Raw genomic sequence first — 21,730 nt, 5'->3', positions numbered from 1 at the left:
ATTTTTTTGCAGAAAACATAAAAGCAACATAAATAAGTGGAGTCTCTTTTGCTACCTAGCATTTTCCTGTATTTTGAGTATTTTATAATGGCATTAAGGCAATATTTCTCATGTTGTATGGATTCAAAACATTCAAAATTCTTCCTAACCCATTTATTAATTTATTATAGAGAATAACTGAAGCACACAGACTTTGAGTGACTTACCCAAGGTCATAAAATAAGCTCAAGGGCAGAACCAGAAATAGAACACAGGTCTCCTGATCACAGATCAATTTTCTTTCTACTAGATGCTATACGACCCAATAAAAGCATGTGAAATAAAAAGTTAAATAAGAAAAAAATAAATTTTTTTCATGGTAACACCTGAACTGGATATTTTATTATATAGTATTAACTAGAATGCTTTTAAAAAGAGGTACATGGTACAACTAACTATGCAAGAAATTCACCAATGCTTTTTACTCATGTGAAGAATATGGTAATACTTAGCACCAACAATTTAATTGTTTTGAGAAAATAATACAAAATTTATACAATAGAAAAGGATGACAATGAAAAATTTTAACAATGATCTCAATATGAACTGAAAGTGCCTATTAAATCATTTTTCCATTACTTATGCCAACATGATCGCTCAATAAATAGATCTTAATCTTACCTAAAAATCACTTAACTTTAGTTAGCAGACTGAATATTAATTTAAATCATAAAATTTCAATGAATAGCTTTCAGTTATACCAAATATATTTTTTAAATGTTTGGCTTTCCTGTCTTCTTTGTGGTTATAGCTTTTATGATATACTGTTTGTATTAAAACATCCACTTTTGAAAAGAGAAGCTTATACTCTATATCCTTTAAACAGCTGTGTCATAGTTCAATGGCAATAGCTAGAAAAACTTGTTTCACATATATTATTATAATAAATGATAGACTTTCATGAACCTTGAAGAAGTAATCTCTCTACTTTTCCTTTAATCCTTACTTTGTGACAAACATTCTACCTTCAGTGCTGTTAACGGCAATTCTAATGAGAAATCTTTCTAACACTTCATTTAACCAATAACCAGTTAGAGAGATTAAAGACAGTAAAAGTATACTCTCTCTTAGGGATCTATTACTGTCACACTATAGCTCATTGTGATTAGATAGATAGATTGATTGATATAGATAAAATATACACTTATAGCCTTAAGACTTTAAGTGTATATTAGAACTTTCATGTAATTAAAAGTTAATAATAAGTATGAGGATTTTTTCTTGGAGGAGGAAATGGCAACCCACTCCAGTATTTTTGCTGGAAAATTCTATGAATAGCAGAGCCTGGGGGGCTACAGTCCATGGGGTTGCAGAGTCAGAAGTGACAAAGTGTGCAGGCATGAGGGTTTTTAAAGGTCATAAGAGCCTTAGAATGTTTCCTTTGAGGGAAGGAGAGATATTTTTCAAAGTAAAGCCAAAGCAAAGCATCTACTTAGTAGGTATCTTAACAATATAAAGATCTGGAAAGATCTAGAATAAAAAAAATCAAAATGTTTATCAAAGTTTACAGATTTCAAATTAAAATTTCCCTACTGTGACAAAAATCTTGTTGAAAAACTCCTCAATCTAAATGATTCAAATTTATTTTCTAAACTAGTTATTACTTTCCATAATTTTGCAACAACCTTAAGATTATTGAATATTTACAAAAGCTTCTACCTACCTATTGGAGTAAGTGAAGCATAATCTTTTGAAATATTAACCTATTTTTAAAGTTAACAAAAATATTTATCTTTTAAATGTCTTGTTTCTTATTCCTAGCTATGCCAGTTTTTTTCTGATTCTATCCTTAGAGCCTTACTTGTAATGCAATTTTAAATGCAGAAGAAAAACATGCTTAACGTATTTATTGAAGGAGTTTAAAATAATTGATTTCCAAACTATAGCATGCTATTTATCATAAAAAAGAAAGTCACTTAAGTACAAGCTTGGCCTTATAAATTTATCTGTATGTTGAATGAAAATGGAACCAACTTTAAATGAGCAAGTAAACTCGTAAATCATGAAATCTCACATTATTCCAGGAGAATATCCTTGTTAACAATGCTGTATTTACATCTGAAGGTGTCAGCATTACTTAATTCTAAAATTACCATGAGTTGATTTGCATTCTATAAAATACCTACTTAGTTTGCTTTATATCACGTTCTTCTGCCAAAACAAAGTACATTCATTCTAAAACAATCCAGAAATAATTAGAAATTACCAACCTGTTAATATTAACCAAGAATGCAACCTTGATTCTTTTTCCCAGATAAGATGGATTAGACTAGCATCTAACTAAAGACTAAATTAAAATATTGATTTAGTCTGAAATAAATTGTTTCTACCCTTAAGAAAGGTTAGAGTATTCAAGAACGAAAGAAAACAAAAGCACAAATATCAAAGTAATCAACCAAAAATTTTAAGTATAAAGTTCACTAACAAAACACACTTTTGAATATTTAGCTTGCCTCACGATAAATTTTGTAAAGCATAATTCCAAAGGTTGAACTGAGTAAAAATAATCTCTGCCTTCACCATAGTTGCAGATCTATAAATAATACAATATGGAAACTTTATTTTGGAAAAAATTAAAGGTTAATACATTAAATCATACAATGCTAAAACTAGGGGCTTATGCACAGAAAATGTTATAGCAAGTAGTAAAACATAACTTGTTACTTTGAATATTCTCAATTTCCAAAAAGTTGTACAATCATACAGTCACCCAGGAAAGTGCTTCATTGCCCTCACTTTTCCAGAAAATCATAAGCACTTATTTCCAGATAAGATACAGCAAGGTAAGTAGCACTGTCATGTTTCAGGGTAATTATACAAAAAGTAGCTAAGTCAATTGTAGATTTTCCTAGCTGCAGCATACCTTCCACTTAGAAAAAGACAAATCAAGGTGGACAATCTTTTTTTATAGATAGTTATCAATTAATCATTACATATATCAGAAATCATTTATAATTACATCTCAAAGTATTATAGATTCTGAATTATTTAAGTCCAAGAGTTTTTTATTTTGGAGAAAGAGAAATTTTATCAGTCTAAAACATTTAGTTTAACTGAAGTTAGCTTTTGCACCTTTTGAGTTTAAGTAAAATATGAGATAAAGTATTTTATGTAAAACTATGCTCTTTTCCCATATACTATGCTAATTACTAGGACAGATAACTCACAAAGTGAAAATAATAAATTTCAACAGATTAACTATGTTTTCATCATTTAAAAACAGTACATTATTGTAGGCATAGTATTCTAGTCTAGAACCAGATTGATTATTGAGAAAATAAACAACAGATTTTACATGCTTGCATGTCCTTGATTCCCATTAAGAATGTTTTGTTAACTTTATGGCCTACCCAAAATCTATGGCACATTCTACATGAAGATATTTAGTGATTCACTTTGCAGATTAAACCTAAAACCTGGGTTTTAAAATCGTTTATAAAATTCTTGTATTTTATGATCACGTCAAAGATACTAATACGATAAACATCATCATCTTTCCCAGGGATTTTCATCTATATTGCTGTCAGTTAAGTTAGAAATACTGAAAATAAATCACCCATTTGCTGATAGTTCTCTCAGAACATCTAGTTCAGAGATGTATTTTTCTTAAAAGAAGCAGATACTAATCCATATTAAAGTTCATCTAAGTTTTGTTAACCCATTTTCTAGTCTATATCATCCCATTTAGTACTCCAGTTCCATAGTAATATTTAAAATAAAAATTTCAAGCAGTGCTTTAATTGTTAGTATATATCCTCAGAATGCAAAATTCCCAGTGTTGTTCTTGTATAAATTTTCATAAAACAGCAAAAGAAAAAGAACAATAAATGTGATCGATACATAGCCAACAATGCATCTCAGGTTTGGGTTCAAGCCCTCACAAATTTTTTCTAATGCCACAAGTTTACTACAATAATCCTCTGATTAAAAAACTTTGACTATTAATGGAAGATGATCTTTTAGATTTTAGTGAATAAAAATTATATATTAAACACTGATTATAATTACTATATAATTAATATGATAGATATATTTAAATATAAAATAAAGAATGAATCCAAAGAGGTCTTCTGTGAAGTCCAACTCATAAACATGCTATTGAAATGCAATTAGGCCCATCTGATAGCCCACTGTTTTCCACCCATTCTATCATTCCAAAGTTTCAATCATTAAAAATATTCTCAACATATTCTACCTTTCTTTGAGAAACAAAAATATTTATGAACAATAGAATTTAACATAGCATTTACTTCCTTAGCATACTGCATACTTACTCACGACATTTAGGGTTTGAATTCCCAGGAATTTCCCAGTATATAGGAAAATGTACAATTGCCAAGGTAGGAAAATCTATAAACATTTTAAACCATGACATTAAGGCACTCTAACTACATTAATTTTTCTCTACTGCATACATAGCCTACACTTAATTAGAAGGCTTAATAATAAAAATATATGCAATATATGAGAATAAACAAAAAAAAAAATCTAAAGGAAATGTAAGAAATTTCATTTGTGAGGCTTAAAAATATATTTAGCCAAATACTACATCTTTTCATGATTTTAGTATTCAGTGTAATTTATTTACATAGATAATACATGGCCACACGGGTATTCATGTCATCAGACATGATGGCAAGCAAGAGAAATAAATAATAGTTTATGACTAAGGATAATCATATCACACAACACAACAAGGAGATATTTTTACACTAATAATTTTTGTTATATAAATCATAATATAAAACCAATTTTGTACTTTACTTTTTAAAGTCTCCTGAAATATATTAAGCTACTTGTTATTTTCCAAATAAACTGATTATTTACATATTTATTTTTAATCGAAGGATAATGACTTACAATATTGTGTTGGTTTCTGCCATACATCAACATTTAGATGATTCTTAAATAAAACAAGAGATTCTTAATTGAAGATTTGAAAAAAATGTGTAAGATATTTTTCTTACAACTTTATGAATATATTTAAATCTCCAATGCAATTTCAGTTTTTTTTTAAATTTTTAGAATTTAATTGTTTCACTAACAGAGAATTCACAGATTAAGCCTTTTGCACAATGGTATTTTTTCCTTATGGGCTTTCCGGGTGGCTCAGTGGTAAAGTACCTGCCTGCCAATGCAGAAATGCAGGAGACAAGGATTCCATTCCTGGGTTGGGAAGATCCCCTGGAGGAGGAAATGGCAACTCACTTCAGTATTCTTACCTAAAAAATTCCATGGACAGAGGAGCCTGGTGGGCTACAGTCCAGGCAGTCACAAAGAGTCGGACAAAACTGAGTGACTGAACACACAGCACACAATTTTTCCCTGCTCTCCAGACTTATGTAACACAATGCTTCTTCTCAAAACATCCTATTCTCTTTAATAGCACTATCACAATTATAACAACTAAATCTTTAGTATAATTATTTTAACTTATGTATTATTGCCAGAATGTAAGCTCTAAGAGAGCAATTAATGCATCTCTCTTGTCTATCCCAGGAACTCAGTGCTTACCATAATGTCAGGCATACAACAGCATAGCAATGAGTACTTGTTAATAAATTAGTTTAATTTATATATTGATATTTTATTTTCAGCCACATCTTGTGGCTTGCAGGATCTTAGTTCCCTAACAGGGATGGAACCCAGACCCACTGCGGAGTGAGGGAAAGTGAAAGTGAAGTCCTAAACAAAAAGTGAAGTTTAGGACTGCAGAGTCCTAAACACTGGGCCGCCAGGGAAGTCCCTATATTGACATATTTTAAACTACAGGTTTCAGAAATTTAACACGAACTGAGTCTCTGCATAAAAATACATTAACCTTGTTACTATAAACACAATTCTTAAAGACAATAGTATTATAAAAAATCCATTAGCATTCTTAAATTTTGAATGAAATTTTCATTGTACTCTCATCCAATTACTGGTTAAAAGTAGTACTGATTATTCAGTTGACTTGTCTTTGCACTTTGCTTCTCTTCCTTTTGCTTCTGGTTCAAGTTTTTGTCCTCTCTTACTTAATCATATCTCCCCAAAAAAAGAGAAGAAAGAAAAAAGAAAAGAAAATCACTTCATTTCAATTTACTGGTAGAATTAATGGCTTGAAGAGACTATGGAATTCACATACTATGCTATCATTCTGTCTTGTTTTGGTTGCAATAATTTTAGCTCCAGAAGTTGTAAGTAAATCATTACCAATTGATATAATACCTTGATAGCATTTACAATTAAATATAAGGAATGACCTATAAAGACAAACTCAAAAAAATATATATTGAGCTTTCTAGAGAACTTTTAAAGGGATGTAAGCACTTCTCATTTAATTTGGGTCTAAACAACCAAATATATATTATTATTTGTGCTTAAGTTAGTCACCTTTTCCCTAAAGAAATAATCTTAATAATAAAATAATTGCTTTTTCCAAAACACGTGCAACTAGTTTTCTAAATAAATCTTGAATTGTTTTCACCATTCTAATCTAAACAAGCTCTACACACTCTAAAGTTCACACCAAAGTGAGAAAAATGAGGTACAACAGCACACATATGTTTAAAAAGCATGAAATGCAGTGCTTATAGACTCATGCTTTCAGATGTTTTCCAAATCCTGACAAACCTGGCTCAGACTGGTGTTTCTTTGTCGGCAATGGTTTGTCATCACTTAATGTACCATTCACCTTTTTCTGCTGGTCTTCCCATGTAACTTCTAATATAAATCAAAAAATATAATCAGAGTTTGCCAGACATGTTAGATAATTTGTGTACTAATAACCTAAAAATACTTCAGGGATCTAATTTAAAAAATTATTTTCCTCTAAATTCTTCCATAAACTCTCAGTAGTACGCAGGTAATGCTTTAAATATAGAAATATGACATTTAAAATTGTTTTATAGATTTCAAATTCCAAAGCACTTAAGTATACTTTCAGGAAATTCTAAACTTTATTTTCAATAAAAGATTATTGAATGTATGAAGAAAATGATTTCAGTGATATATCAAATAAAGTTTTTTTAATCAATATTGAATAATATTAATTTATGTTATAAATAAACATTTTGCTAAACATTACTTTAGTGTGGTGAAACAAAATGTTTATAAAGAACTAAAATACAGAGATTTTCATATAAATCAAGAGAAAAATCTGTTACATTTAATATATAATAAGATATAACGGTGATTTATTTACTACCATATTTAGTGCTTTCATTAAACAACATAAAAATACGTGTGCTATGGAATATTACGTCAATAAAAATTAGGATCTTAATAAAAAATGAATATTAGGTTTGGTATCATTGAATATGAGTTATCTAGCTTATCTAAAATCATTTGGAATTATTTGTAGTATAATATAATATTCATTCATTGAACAAATATTTATTCAGCACCTACTATAATCCAGGCATGTTTAGCCATTGGTGATATAACAACAACAAAAGACAAAAATCCATGGCCTCATAAAGCTTATATTCTAGTGGGAGAAACAAATTATAAACAAGATAAATGAGTAAAATATGTTGTGACTTAGATATTGGTAAGTGCTAAGATGACAAACATGAAGTAGGTAAGAAATAAAGGAACTGTGCAAGGTGTGATGCAAATTTCAATAGAGTTAGTCATGGAAATTCTGATTAAGAAGGAAGGTTTTGAGTGAGGAACTCAAGGAAGCAAGGGAGTTATGCCTACGATCATTAAGGGAGGGCATTACAGGTAGAAGAACAGCACATGCAAATGTCCTGAGGTGGAAGAATATCTGATATGTTCTAGGAAAGCACAAAGATCTCCTGGCTGGAGTACAGTGAAGAGAAAATGGAAAATCACAGAAGGTGAGGTTAAAGAGGTAATGAAAAGGGAAGTGGAGGGAGCACAGATCATGTAGGGCCTTGTAGGTCATGTTTCAAAAGATTCACTAGTCACTCTTTGATCTCAGTCTCATAGTGGCATTCACAAACACTTAAGTATACACTTGCTTTTCTTTTTATTCACATGTTTCTAAAGCTATAAGTCTAGTAGACAGTTACTATCTAAGGACATTTTAATCCCCAGGAAGTTTCACCATGCCATAAATGATCCTCTGGTACTTATTCACCTTTGGCCATAAATAATGAAATACTGGAATGAAATACTAACCTATTTTATAATATTAAGCTAAGCAAAACATAACCAGGAATATAAAAAGCACTGCCAAAAATGAAAAAAATATGCTATATTGCAACATCAAATATGGATGATTTTGGATACACTATGATCTTTGCTTATTTATATTGCTAGAATTGACTGCATTAAGCATAAGGGTTTTCAGTTCCTAGACCTGAAATATGTAAATGCTATTTAATGAAGACATTTTGTTCTGGTCCAACATAAATCAGCAAGGAAATAAACTTCTTGCTTTGAGAGTATTTAATTTGCACTTTGGCATGTAGTTGACCCCCCTGATTTTCTAATTGATAAATAATCTGATAAAGATGCAAAATATCATTCCCAAATGGTAAACAATCTGGATAAAGATGCCATGTTTGAATCAACTGTTAGTGGAAAGAAAAATCTTAAAAGCTTTAAAGAATAAATTTTCTGATCAATTTCAAGACTCTAGTTAAACCCTCTTTAGTTGAAAGAACCAAGAAATGATCTCTCCTTAGTCAAAATTAATCTGTGGTAACACAAAAACAACAGACTAATTTCCCTATGTTGGGGAAAATAATAAACTCATTTATAATACAGTATTTCTTGATTTAGAATGACTAGCACTTTTGGTTATCTATCAGTATATAAGATTTCACAAGCAATGAAGAGTTGTTTCTAAAATCAAAATTTCTAAAATCCTATACATTTGTCATTTAAAAAGCTATTTCAAATTTCACCATTTGAGAGAGTTTGTGATGTTTCAAAAAAGAACAATATGCTACCTTCTGAAGTAAGACTGAGTGTGTAGAAGTAGAAATAGCATGTTTTGAAAATGGTCCAACCTTTCTATATATTGGTAGAAAGCATCTTTTGAAGTATGGAGGAAAATATCCTAACACAAAACAGAGTTAGTTTTTGAACACTTTTTTGAGTTGACAAACATTTTAGTTGAAGAAAATCCATTATATGGTGGTAACAAAAAAACAATCTCATAACCATCCATTTGTAAATACTAGACAATGCAACAATGAAAGATGACTTAGATCAAGGCTATCAATGATTGATAAAGGAGGTAACAGGTATGTAACTGGACTAAGGTGGCTTTTAGGAACATTTCTGCCATTAACTAGGTGTATAACCTTAGACAAGTTTTATAGCCCCTCTGCCTCTAATCTGTTACCTTCAAAGTAAGGAAGCTGGTCTTGAAAGTTCTAAGGTTAATGCCAGCTCTAAATTTATAGAGTTGCTCTGGCTTCTTACTATTGATTAGTCAAGATTTTGTGTGAGAGTACTTACACCAGAAAAGATAAAATTAAGACACTGAATCTAGAAGATTTTCTAAAAGTTCTAAGTGTGACTATTAGCAAACCCTATGTTGAAACTCAAATGTCTATTTAAAACAGAATTAGTCATAAAAAGCACAGAACTGACTACCAAAAAATTAATTCATCACTCCAGAAACAATGCTAAGTATTAACCATATCTAGCCCTCTTTGAATTTATTGGTCATATAATTAAAATGAAATACTTGATGTCATTAAGAATAAACTATGGAAAATTACAGAAAAATGTTCAAATTGTTTGTAAAGTGTTTTAGTTACATTAAAGAAAGATAGCAAAAACGTGCTAAGCATGCAGCCCCTTAAAGATGGTCTTTTCTATTGAAGGATTATTGTGGTAATTTAAAAAATAGTCTTCTTAATATTAAATAATAAAGATCTTAAGATTTATGTATAAAGTAGTAACCCATGATATTGTACATCTACTACCAAAGTGTGGAGGTGAAAAATAAGAGATGCATAATGCAACTTAGTTGATAAGTATGAGTTGGAAAGAATGTCCCATTGCTCAGCTGCAAACTAGAAACCCAATCAAGTAGAGAAAACATTTTTTTCTAGGGGGATAATTGCATCAAGTAAACATTCAGTTATGAATTTAATTTGTAGATGGGGAAGCCTAAAGACTGACTTATTAACTATTAGGTAACTTGAAGAAACAATTTACTCATGAAAATTAAACTATGAGATATTTTTAAGTGATATTTTAAAAACCTACATGTCTATAGAATACCTATATTCCAGCTAGTACAATCCTATATCAAGACAACAATTTAAAGAGCATAAATTCCTATGTTAAAAGATTGTATTTTTATGATACTATGTGTTTCAATGTACTTTCACATATAGCATCATATTTGATCCTATAAATCACAGAAAGGACCTTCTATCAGGTGTTTTCTATAGGTAAGAAAACAAAGAACTGATTAATAAGGATAAGAACTAAGTAGTTGCCCAAGTTCACAATCAATTTCACAGGTATTACCTCATTTGATTCTTAAAATAGCATATTGGGGATAAAAGAGATACTCTAAGATTTGCTTTTCTCAGATGAACTAACTTGACTTAAGGACCCAGAGTCACAAAGTTGGCTCACTGTAAAGGCAGGCCCTGAGCCAAGGTTCCAAAACCTGATCTTTCTGTAGCACTGTATCACCTTCCTAAGATTATGCTATTTTCAAAACCAAACAGAAAATGGCTGTTTGTATTTAGGAGGCCAACAATGGTATGTTTTGAAAAATGGCTGAAGTTTGCAGAAAGGTATGAGGTGGCAGGGGGGTTCTCTCCCATATTAGATTAATCAATTGAGGCTTTGGTAGTATAAAAGAAATAAAACAAGCAAAAGGCGAAGCAAAGAAAAATAAGGAAGAATGGCTACCATGAAGGAAAGGAAAGATTAGGAAAAGAAATTAGAACATATTTGTTTACAAGTTAATAGAGGTCAACATATAGTTGCCAACTGAAATACCCTAAACAGTCACAAGTCCTCAGTCTTTCAAATCCATCTTGTTCACTGTCACCAAGCTATTTTTCTATAAAACAGATGCAATTGAGTGAAATATATATATGATCAATATCTTGCTATTTTAAAGTATCCCTCAGTCTCTCCCATTTTATTTTTTGTCAAAGTGTTATTGATCTAGGTTAGCAGGGAATGTTGTCTTTAGGAATTATCTGCCAATGCCACTATAAAATCTATTCCTATCTAGATATTAAGCAAATTTAGAAATTAAGACATGAGTATTGGTACTCTCCTTGCTCTACAAGCATTTGTGAGAATACAGAGAGGCAGCAAAACGAAGCCTGTCCACACCCTGTCACCCTAAATGTTATCCGATTCCTTGAATACTTACAGAAGCAAGTATCCATTATGAAGACTGTCAAAGTTATTTTATTATTTTTGATTCCTTTGAAATCTGTATTTTCCCCTTCTTCTTCCCATCCTTCTTCCTGTCTTCCTTTCTTTCTTATTTATACGGTTCTCTATATATGAAATAATGTAGGCAACTATACATTGAGACTCAAAGGAACAAAATATTTTTCCTTATGTCTCATTGTGTATCTTTAGGAACCTGACTTGTGAAGGCAGTATGGTAGAGTTTAGTTTATAAATCCACAGTGAATGACTCACTAACAGACAATAGTAGGTTATGGCCATTAAGTATCCCAAAACAGACACAATTCACAAACACTAATAACATCCTAAACAATAAATTAGGTAAAAACCATTTGAGACCAACAATTTTTTAGCCACATCTCCAAAACACTTAGTTTCTGTTAAAGATCCTTACAGGTTAGTTTATTTTACAGAAGAGGAAACTGAGGTTCAGAGAAATTACAACAAAAGCCTTGCCAGAGGTCATACGCTTAAGAGTAGAAATGAGTTTAAAACCTGATGTATTGACTTCCGGTGGAGATTTCTAAACATTATGAAACCTGAAAAGTCCAAACGGTTTAAGCAATTTTAACTTAGAGAAAAGTATTCTAGATATTTGCATGTTGAGCTTTACATGTGGATTGAAACATGTACAAATGTTGCACAATATGCAACAATTCATACTGCAATTCAGGTGGTTTCTTTCCTCCTTGTACTGTTGCTTATGCAAATTATGTGACCAAGAACAGCATCAGGGTTACTACTTATTTTCCTCAAAACTACTAAGTAATAAATATGAAATAATTGGTTCAGAGTGATGATCATATCAGGTTTAGTTTCACCTTAAATCCAAATTGTCAGATTCTTGCTGAAAACACAAAATTATAGCAAGAAATAAAAGTACTTACAATGTGACAAGTATTACTGTAAGCAATTTAAATAAACTAAATTATTTGAGAAAGTTAATTTATAGCATATTTACATAGCAAGGAATGTTATTTAGAGTAGAAAGTGAAAGTGAAAGTCACTCAGTCATGTCCGACTCTTTGCAACCCCATGGACTATACATATGTATAGTCCATGGAATTCTCTAGGCCAGAATACTGGAGTGGGTAGTGTTTCCCTTCTCCAGGGGATCTTCTCAACCCAGGGATTAAACCTAGGTCTCCTGCACTGCAGGCAGATTCTTTACCAGCTGAGCCACCAGGGAAGCCCAAGAATACTGGAGTGGGTAGCCTATCCCTTCTCCAGGGGATCTTCCCGACCCAGGAATCAAACCGGAGTCTCCTGCATTGCAGGTGGATTCTTTACCAACTGAGCTGTGAGGGAAGCCCATTCACAAGGGGCTAGTTCAAGGCAGAGCTTATCATTATCACCCTCCCAATGTACCAAATATATATCCACATTTTCCAGCAGCTCTGTCCCCATACCCGACTTTCTCCAATCACAGGCTCTAACTTTTTTCCTTTGAAATTTTTATGTAGTAATAACTCAGATCAGTCCCCTCAGGAAAATTTACATTTCAGTGTTCTAGAAATTCTGTTTTATATTATTAAAATAATTAAGCCATTAAAGAATATCAGAATATGTAGTACTATCACAAGCAGTGGGAGAAATATTTTAGCCTGAAAACATGCCCAGAACACTTCAAAACTTACTTCCTCTCTATGTATCACAATCTTAAGAGGCTCTATGTAAGTAATATGTTATAAATTTACCAACTATGTCTTATTTGTTCTTATAATTAAATTATTACTGTATTACTATTTTTTTTAATTGGGAGCTCCCCAAAGCAGGAAATATATCTTATTGGTCATTGCATCCTCAATGATTACCTAGTACAGCAAATTGGAAATAGCAGCTATTGGCTGAGTTGAACTTAACTGTTAACTAATATCTAAAACACACACAAACACAAATGGTTGAAACACATGCAAAGAAAATGCCATTCATCTGAAAAGGCAAGGTATGTACATGTATAACACAGGAAGTCAAGACTAGAGATCTGCTCCTACATGGACTGAAGAAAGCTAATTCTCTAGATTCTGCTCTTTTATCAGTGGAGCAAAGCTGTTTTATGAGAAGATTTATAAGGCTCCTTCCAAATCTAAGTCTTGATTCTAGATCTAGGAACAAAGCTACAGAACACTGATACATATCTTGGCAAACTATAGGCAGATGGTTCTAGAGAACAAATTGGCTGATCTAGATTTACAAGTCAAAGAATGAGTACAAAGTTTCCCACATATCTTTCATGCATTCTTGCTTGTTCTCCTGACCTTTCCCCTTAGTCCAGATTTTTATTTCCTTTCTTCCCTTTATAACCAAAGGTGTCTATGTGGTGGTGGTTTAGTTGCAAAGTTGGGTCTGATTCTTGCAACCCCATAGACGGTAGCCCACCAGGCTCTTCTGTCCATGGGATTTCCCAGGCAAACCACCTCCATTTCTTTCTTTTAATCCACCCTAATTGGCCTTTTGGCTCATAGGTAAAGAAGCCACCTGCCAATGAGGGGAGCTTCCCAGGTGGTACTATTAGTAAAGTACCCGCCTGCCATTGCAGGAGATGTAAGAGAGGTGGGTTTGATCCCTGGGTTGGGAAGATCCCCTGGAGGAGGGCACGGCAACCTACTCCAGTATTCTTGCCTGGAGAATCCCATGGACAGAGGAGCCTGGTGGGTTATAGACCATGGGATTGAAAAACGGTCAGACATGACTTAGCAAGTAAACAGCAACAATTGGCTGTTTATTCCTTACAACTCCACCAAAACTTCTCTAAAAAAAGGTTAACACAATGGTCTCCTATTTGGTAAATCTAGTGATTTTACCTTCTTGATAATTCTCCTTGCTTCAAATACTTCTTTGTACTTAGGACACCATAATCCATGGCTTCCCCACTACCTCTGCTCCTGCTCCTTCTCAGTTTCTTGCTTCTTCATCCTTTCAACTTCTAAATGAGAATAGTTCAGTTCATAGTCCTCAGACTTCTTTTAGCTATCTACACTTGTTCTCTCAGTGATCTCAATGGGCCTCGTGGTTTTAAGCCTCTCTTTATAAGGATAACTCCTAAATCTTTAACTGTAGTCCAAATCTCTAAACTAAAATCCAGAACATATTTCAACTGCTTATTTGACATCGTATCGTACATGTCTAACAACATCTCTATCTTATATCTAAAACTGAGCACCTGATATTCCCACCAAATCTACCTTTCTCAAGTTTTTCCCTCTACCAATTATAGAAACTCCATATCCTTCCAATTACTCAGGTTCAACACTTGGCTGTTATCACTGCATCTGTCTTGCCCTATTAGGTAATTCTGTTGGTTCTATCTTTGCATATCTATCCAGAATGCAACGACTCCTATCACTCTGGTCTAAGTTAGCTACCATTACCTCTTTCCTGGGTTATTAGGAATGCCTCCTAGTAGCTCTCCTTGTTTCCAATCTTGATTCTTTCAGGTTATTTTCAACCTAACAATCAAACTGATGTTTTAAAAAAAGAAACGGTTTTGTGTCACTTTAATAAAAATCTTTCTTTTTCATTCGGTGAAAAGCAAAATCCTAACACTGATCAATAGGTCATATATGGGTCACCTCCCCAGCCTTTCTGACCAAACCTACTATCATTCTCCACCCTTCTCACTCTCTAGTACTCAACTGACCTCCTTACTGTTCCTTGAACAAGTCAAACTTGCTCCCATTTCAGAGCCTTCATGTTTGCTGTTCCCTCTGCCACGTACACTTTTCTTTCCTAGACCTTCACATGGTAATTCAAGTCTCTTCTCAAATATTACATACGTGGGGATATTCTCAGAAAAAATTATCAGGAATCATTTACCCTACTCTCTTAAACACTACCTATTCCATTATCCTGATTTATTTTTTCTTTGTAAATGCCAGTATCTGAAATTATATGATACATTATTTTATTTATCATTTGCTCCCCCTAATAAATATAAGGACAATGAGGCAGGTGCCTTGTTTTATCTGTACACTAGTATATCTCCAGCACTCCCAAAAGGAGACTGGAATATAATAGTTTTATTATTTGAAGAAAGAATGAATAAAATTCTTTGTAGGAAGAATGAATAATGAAAAAACTAGAAACTTGCCAATTATTTTGTTCTTTGAGTTTTGTAGTATGATGTTATGGAATAAGCTGTCTCATTTTAACTCATTGGAGGTATGAAGAGCTATGTATTAAAAAGGATTTTCTTTAGGTAAATAATTATTTGAGAACACTGAAATCAATTTCATGAACCAAAGAATTTGATGTTAATATAGGGTTAATGGAGAAGCTCTGGCTGACCATATACCTCAATAATTGAAGGGCAACGTACACTATGTCTATTCCAAAATGATATGTGGGCCCTTCACACCAAGAGATAGAATAAAGTCAGCTTCATTATTTCTTCCCTTTCCATACTAAGTCAGAAGAGAGGATGGTGAAAGTCCATCAATGAGGAACTCAATGCTTGAGCATTTCTAACACACAGTTACAGCTGGAATTCACTATAGCTGGAATCAACTATACTCCAAAATAAAATAAAAATTAATATAAAAACCAAACAATATTCACAGTCAATTAGAGGTCAGGAAACAAACAAAAATGCCCCCTGAAAGTACTTCATTAGTTAAAATTCACTGTTTTCTTTTTATATAAGTAAAAGAAAGAACAAAGTAACATTTCTTTAATTTGTAGAATTTTCTCTGATCCACAAACATGTTTTAGCTAATTAAAAAAAAAACCTCCTACCTTAACTTTACTCATGAACTTTAATATGAGATTCAAAATAAACACTAAATTTGTCTCTCCTGAAAGAAATGCCAATAAGAAATATTAGACAGCTAGACCGTAATTATAGGTAGAACATGAAAAGATTAAGTAAAAATGAGAGTTAGTCTTAAATAAAATATACAGAGTTTTCATTTTTCAAATTTTTATCAATAACTCTTTTCTAGGTCCAACTATATCATGAGTAGGACTGGTCTACATAACAATAGTGATGTTTTGCATTCAAGAGGACTTTTATATAAATGATAAAAATAATAATGAATGTGAGTGACTGAGGTCCCAATAACCAATAACCCTTACATGTAAGATTGTAAAGCTACAAACATTAGTTTTAGAACTGTGAAAAATCTACAAATATTATAAATGTTTGTTTAATAGTGTTGAACTCATAATTAAGTTCATTTTTACTTTAAAATAGTTTTAAATGGTTCAATTTAAAAAGTATTTCTGGATTGAAAACTATGTATGCTGTGTTTTTCTAAATGCATAATAATACAACCATCACTATTTTCCTCAGAATCTCATTCCTGACTAAGACCAATAAAGCAAAACTTTTTAATGTCATAAATTCAATAGGATAGGATTGTATTAGGATCCAATAATAAGGTAGGTACTCCAAAAACAAATTTTATATTCAGAAATGAATTTTTAAAAGAGCAGAAAGTGTTGGATAACTTAAACTGGGACTATAGTTGTATTTATACTTATTTAATTAAAGCACATTCATGCATGTCACAAATGTCAATACAGGGTATTTAACATATATTAGTGCACTATTAACTTCATATTAGACTTGCCTTTTTTCCCATTATTAGGTAGATTTGGTGTTTCTCCCTCGTTGTCTTTATAACATTGAAAACAGACAACAGTGAATAATTAAGGTTATTAACAACTCAAATTAAATCAAGCATACCACAAAAGATGATATCACACACTAGAGAAACAAACCCATGCACTATACATGACACCTCACAACATCGAACTAAAGAGTAAAGTATACCCTTCCTAGCCTATAATAAAAATAAAAATAAAAGGAAGAACAACTAGTCATTTTACAATAAGTTAGGAAGATTACAGTTATGGTTTTATTCTAATTTAAGAATGAATATAATTTACTAATTAAGTTGATTTTGAGAATCAAGCATAGGTGACAAACTGGCTCAATGAATTCAACTTTATAATTAAGTTGAAAATAAACAAAAGTGAAATGAACTACTGCTGACGTCCCCAAACTAATGATATCCTAAACAATGACTTTACTGCAAAAGCCAATTCTGGAACAATATTGAAAGACTTTCAGTATTTGTATGGACTAGTTTCAGAAATCAAGGAATGGGCAAGCAAGGAAGCATTAACTATACAGCTAAATTAAAATGAAACTCATTCTTACAGTATTTCCTAAAAAAGTTATTCCTAAAGCACTTCAGAAAATGGAAGATGTGTTACATTCTAGTAGTTAGTATCTGATATGTTCAGAACAGACATAGTTATACTTTTCTAAATCTATGAATCTAAACTTGCCTTTGTTTTCATGACCAGATGTACACTGATAATTTTTCTCATCTTTATAACATTAAAAATCATTACTAAAAATTAGCAGTTGCAGCTTTAGAGGTTTTCTGTCTTAGACTACAATCACTACTTCAAGAATGCATCCATGAAAACATATCTTATGCACAATATGCAGAGCGGCACTGCTTTCACACAAGATAAAGGAGAGAACAAAAGGCACATAAAGTCCACACTACTACTCATGAACACAATATACTGATGAGTTAAACCCTTTCATAAACATTTTGATAAAGAAAGCAAAAATTATGATATGTAAACACAACTGGGGCTTAAAAATACCAAAATGAAGTGTCTTCATTCCATTTAGAAGGAGGGCTCTTTGAAGAGAAATTAGGATTGTCAATAAATATTAGAGCAATACTGAGCTGGGATGAAGAGGAACCTACAGTTAACTGTTTTTGTTTTTGTTTTCATTTGGCTTAGTTGCCCCATGGCATGTGGGATCTTAGTTCCCCAAGCAGGGATCAAACCCACATCTCCTACATTGCAAGGCAGATTCTTAACGACTGGATCACCAGGGGAGACCCTGATCTTGTACAGAAAATTTTATGGATAAATTATGATGGTTTCTAAAAGTTTCAACAACTAAAATTTTGGAATTTATATTCTTCCCTATATTTACTTGTAATTTACCTCTAAAAAATCAAACTTGTTGAAAGAAGAATCTAGGACTTCAATGCACCTGCACTCAATGAAACACGTGGCAAAATACAGTGTTTCAGTAGGTACTGCATGAACTGAATACAAAGCTGGGCTAAAGGATAAGTATAAATCTTGGTCAGATGCATTGTCTATAATTTCACTTTGATTTAAACAACAAGGAGAATGTTCAAACAGGCAAATTAAATATTCTGATAATACCTAGATAGCTCATGTAATATCTCTCCATAAAAAAAAAATTAAGTAATTATTTTAAAATTAGTACTGAACAATCTGTTCTCTATTCCAGATTATAAATCTGGAGCCTAAAGTCTTACATGAAATAGAAAAGTCATACTTCTAAAACGTTCGATTATTTATTTTAAACACACAGACAGACCTGCTTTGACCTCTTCACCCTGCTTTTCTCCCCCCTGCTCTTCCACATGTCTAGTTTCTTCATTAACTTCTGTATATGCACAAGTAAAGAAAAGGATAAGACCAGACATGTACATTTGTTACTCCTCAATAAAATAAAACAAAAAATTTCAAATTATTCATGATACAATGATTATAAGGAATTGAATAGATTATTTTTAACAAGTGTCTGACATATTAGGGAAACAAGTAAGTATACTGTGAATAAGTTATCATACTGTCTCCTTTTATGATAACTAGATTTGTAAAAGAAATTGTGGCCCATAAACATCTGTAATATACAACAACTGTAAGAAAGGCAAAATACTTTGTCTGTAAATGAGATATTCTTAGAAAAATAATATAACATTTCTTCTAGAGAAACAAAAAAATAACATTATAAACTCATTCTTATTTTTATAAATTGCAGTACATCAAAGTTGGGGGAAATTAAAAATAATAATGTCTTACAGGTATTTAGTACATTGTACTTTCTTTATATTGTTTCCGTTTTCTCTGACTCTCAGATTTTGACTAATATTGTGCCACTGTGAAGACCAACACATATAAGGCTTTTAATTAATTTAATTAATAGACAAATATATTCCAAGTCAAAAGGAATTAAACTAGGACATTCTCACTTTTCAGCTATTGAACAGAATCAGAAAATAAACATGCCATTACTTTGATTCTAAAATAGTCACTGAATTATAATGTCTGACAACTTTTAAAGAGATAATCCAAACGTAATTTAATTTAGACCATTAATCAATAGTCAATTTTGCATTATACCTTTAACTTCGGTTAGAAAAGTAGAATATACGTGTGTGTGTGTGTGTGTGTGTATGTAGCCATTAAAGCTAAGCTAAATGATACAATCATGTATTTGCTGGAGTCTTCATATTAATATTTATGAAAACACTGCTACAATCATCCACACTCTTAAGCAAAACAAAAAACCAAACCCCCTCCAAACTGTTTTAATTTATACTGGAAAGAATAAGAGAAGCTTTTTTACTCTCTTTCATTTATAAAAATGGAAAAGTCACAATTAGGGGCATTAAAGGAAAACTGCAGTTTTAATACATTTTATAGGGCAAAAACCAGACAGTAAATGGAATGTTTGTCGACAAGCTTATTAAAAATGTCAAGTATCAGCTCTAATGTTAGTTTTCTGGTATATTTATTATTACAAAGAATAGAGCACTCATATCTCAATAGAATATTGCTATTGAAGATATCAAAATTGAATTTAGAAAAAATTATGGCATAAACTATGTTTCTGACTTCAAATGCCAACAGATGATGCCAAAACTCTATCTTTAAAATTTGTGGGGAGAGGAGACAAAAAATTCCATATGTATCATAGAACTTCCCTATGGAAAGTACTTTTAAAACTACATACTCCTGTTTTTATGTAAACAATAGAGAACAATAGTAATGCTGCTAAAATCTTTTTATCAGGCTGTATAACCATCACAATAGTGCTGAGTTGTTTAAAATTATAGTTCATAGTACACAGCAAATAAAAAGGACCACAAAATAGGAGTTGATAAATCATTCAACTGCAACTAACAAGAATACAACTTGTTTTGAATTATGTAAGACAATAAAAGCATTGCTGCCCAAATGCAATACACTTAAAAATGTGTTACAAATAGGTTACAGAAATATGAATTTTACTATAAACATATATAGAATGACAAGATTATTTTAATGGTACTTTCTATACTATTTGAAGTAGCTTTTCAATTTGTAAATAAATATTACATGCATTCATTCAACAAATATTTATTGAGAGCCTATAATGTGCCAGGCATTATTCTATGTGCTGGAGATTCATCAGTAAATAAAATAGCTAACAGTTTTTCAAAGTTACATCATCTGCAGAATTCTATAATCAGCAGAGGACTTTTTATTGTCCTGGTAAATGATTGACATTTCATATAATAAGACTCAATACTTTTTCCCTTGAGTCATAATGTAGCATTGATAACAAAACTGTACATTTTTAACTTTATTATACTATAAACAGTCTTGCTATAACATAAAAAATAATGCAGGAAATATGAAGCACGATCACTATCTAATTAAAAAAACTTCCTTTTCTAGAAAGCCAAATTGAATAATTAAAAAAATCATCATAAACACAAAATAAAATATATGATGATAAATATAACTAGACTAGGTGTATATCCTCAATGACATAAACACAGACTGCAATTGACATCTTCGGTTAAAATCTTCCACAAAATATAAAATTTTATGTCAAAGCAAATTTTTTAAAACAGCAGATTTTACCTTGTGATTGAAAAGAAGCTAAATTCTTTGTGTTCTTACTTGACTGAATCAAAGAAATTTAACTCCTTTGTATATTTTCGAAGTAAAACAAAAATTGAACACTTTATCAGAATCATAAAACAAAATAAGTGAAGGCACATCAATTGCAGTTGGGTTTATTTTTGCTCACATAGCCCCCCAAAAAGGCTATCAGCACAAAACAAACCCTCCTTTATGTACAGACCTTCATAAGGTTCTATCTCCTTGACTCCATTGTCTAGGAAAAACAAAATGAAAACAAAACAAAAAAAGGGAACCAAAGCACAGGGGTTAAAAACAACAGAAATTTCCAAAGCCACAGAATGTATCATCTATTAAAGAAAAGTTAAATGGTGACTTAAATATGTTTGTTGGTTTATTGGTTTTGACAATGCACATCCCATTACCAAATAAAGGGACCATTTTAAAAAATGACATTAAAAATCATTATATTCTATCAGCCATGCTTTAAGAGGTCCTTTATCCAAGACTTTATAGACTTTTGGGGAGTATGTTCATCTGTGTATAAGCAAATAGAGTTTTTTTATGCAAAAATTTGAAAGTATTAAAAATATCAGTACAACATGCATCTTTCTTTGTATATTCATGATTA

General features: G+C 31.6%; 1 protein-coding gene across 50 annotated transcripts in view; it reads right to left on the bottom strand.

Moving 5' to 3' along the window:
* The window catches only part of RIMS2 (regulating synaptic membrane exocytosis 2), a 629,392-nt gene that overhangs the window by 173,912 nt on the left and 433,750 nt on the right, over window positions 1-21,730 (bottom strand). For 15 of the 50 annotated variants that reach the window (XM_081502231.1, XM_081502229.1, XM_081502222.1 and 12 more), the window contains one exon: window positions 21,323-21,355. The exons of 34 other annotated variants lie outside the window; for them this stretch is intronic. In XM_081502231.1, coding sequence (XP_081358357.1) covers window positions 21,323-21,355 — 33 coding nt within the window. Of the gene's footprint in view, window positions 1-18,781; window positions 18,851-21,322; window positions 21,356-21,730 lie in introns of all 50 variants that reach the window. One more of the 50 variants, XM_081502206.1, reaches the window with a different exon arrangement.

Source organism: Giraffa tippelskirchi, chromosome 6 (genome assembly GCF_054371585.1).
Source record: "Giraffa tippelskirchi isolate mGirTip1 chromosome 6, T2T-mGirTip1v1.2.pri, whole genome shotgun sequence".
Taxonomy (NCBI): Eukaryota; Metazoa; Chordata; class Mammalia; order Artiodactyla; family Giraffidae; genus Giraffa; species Giraffa tippelskirchi.
This window is presented reverse-complemented; position numbering and strand designations above follow the sequence as displayed.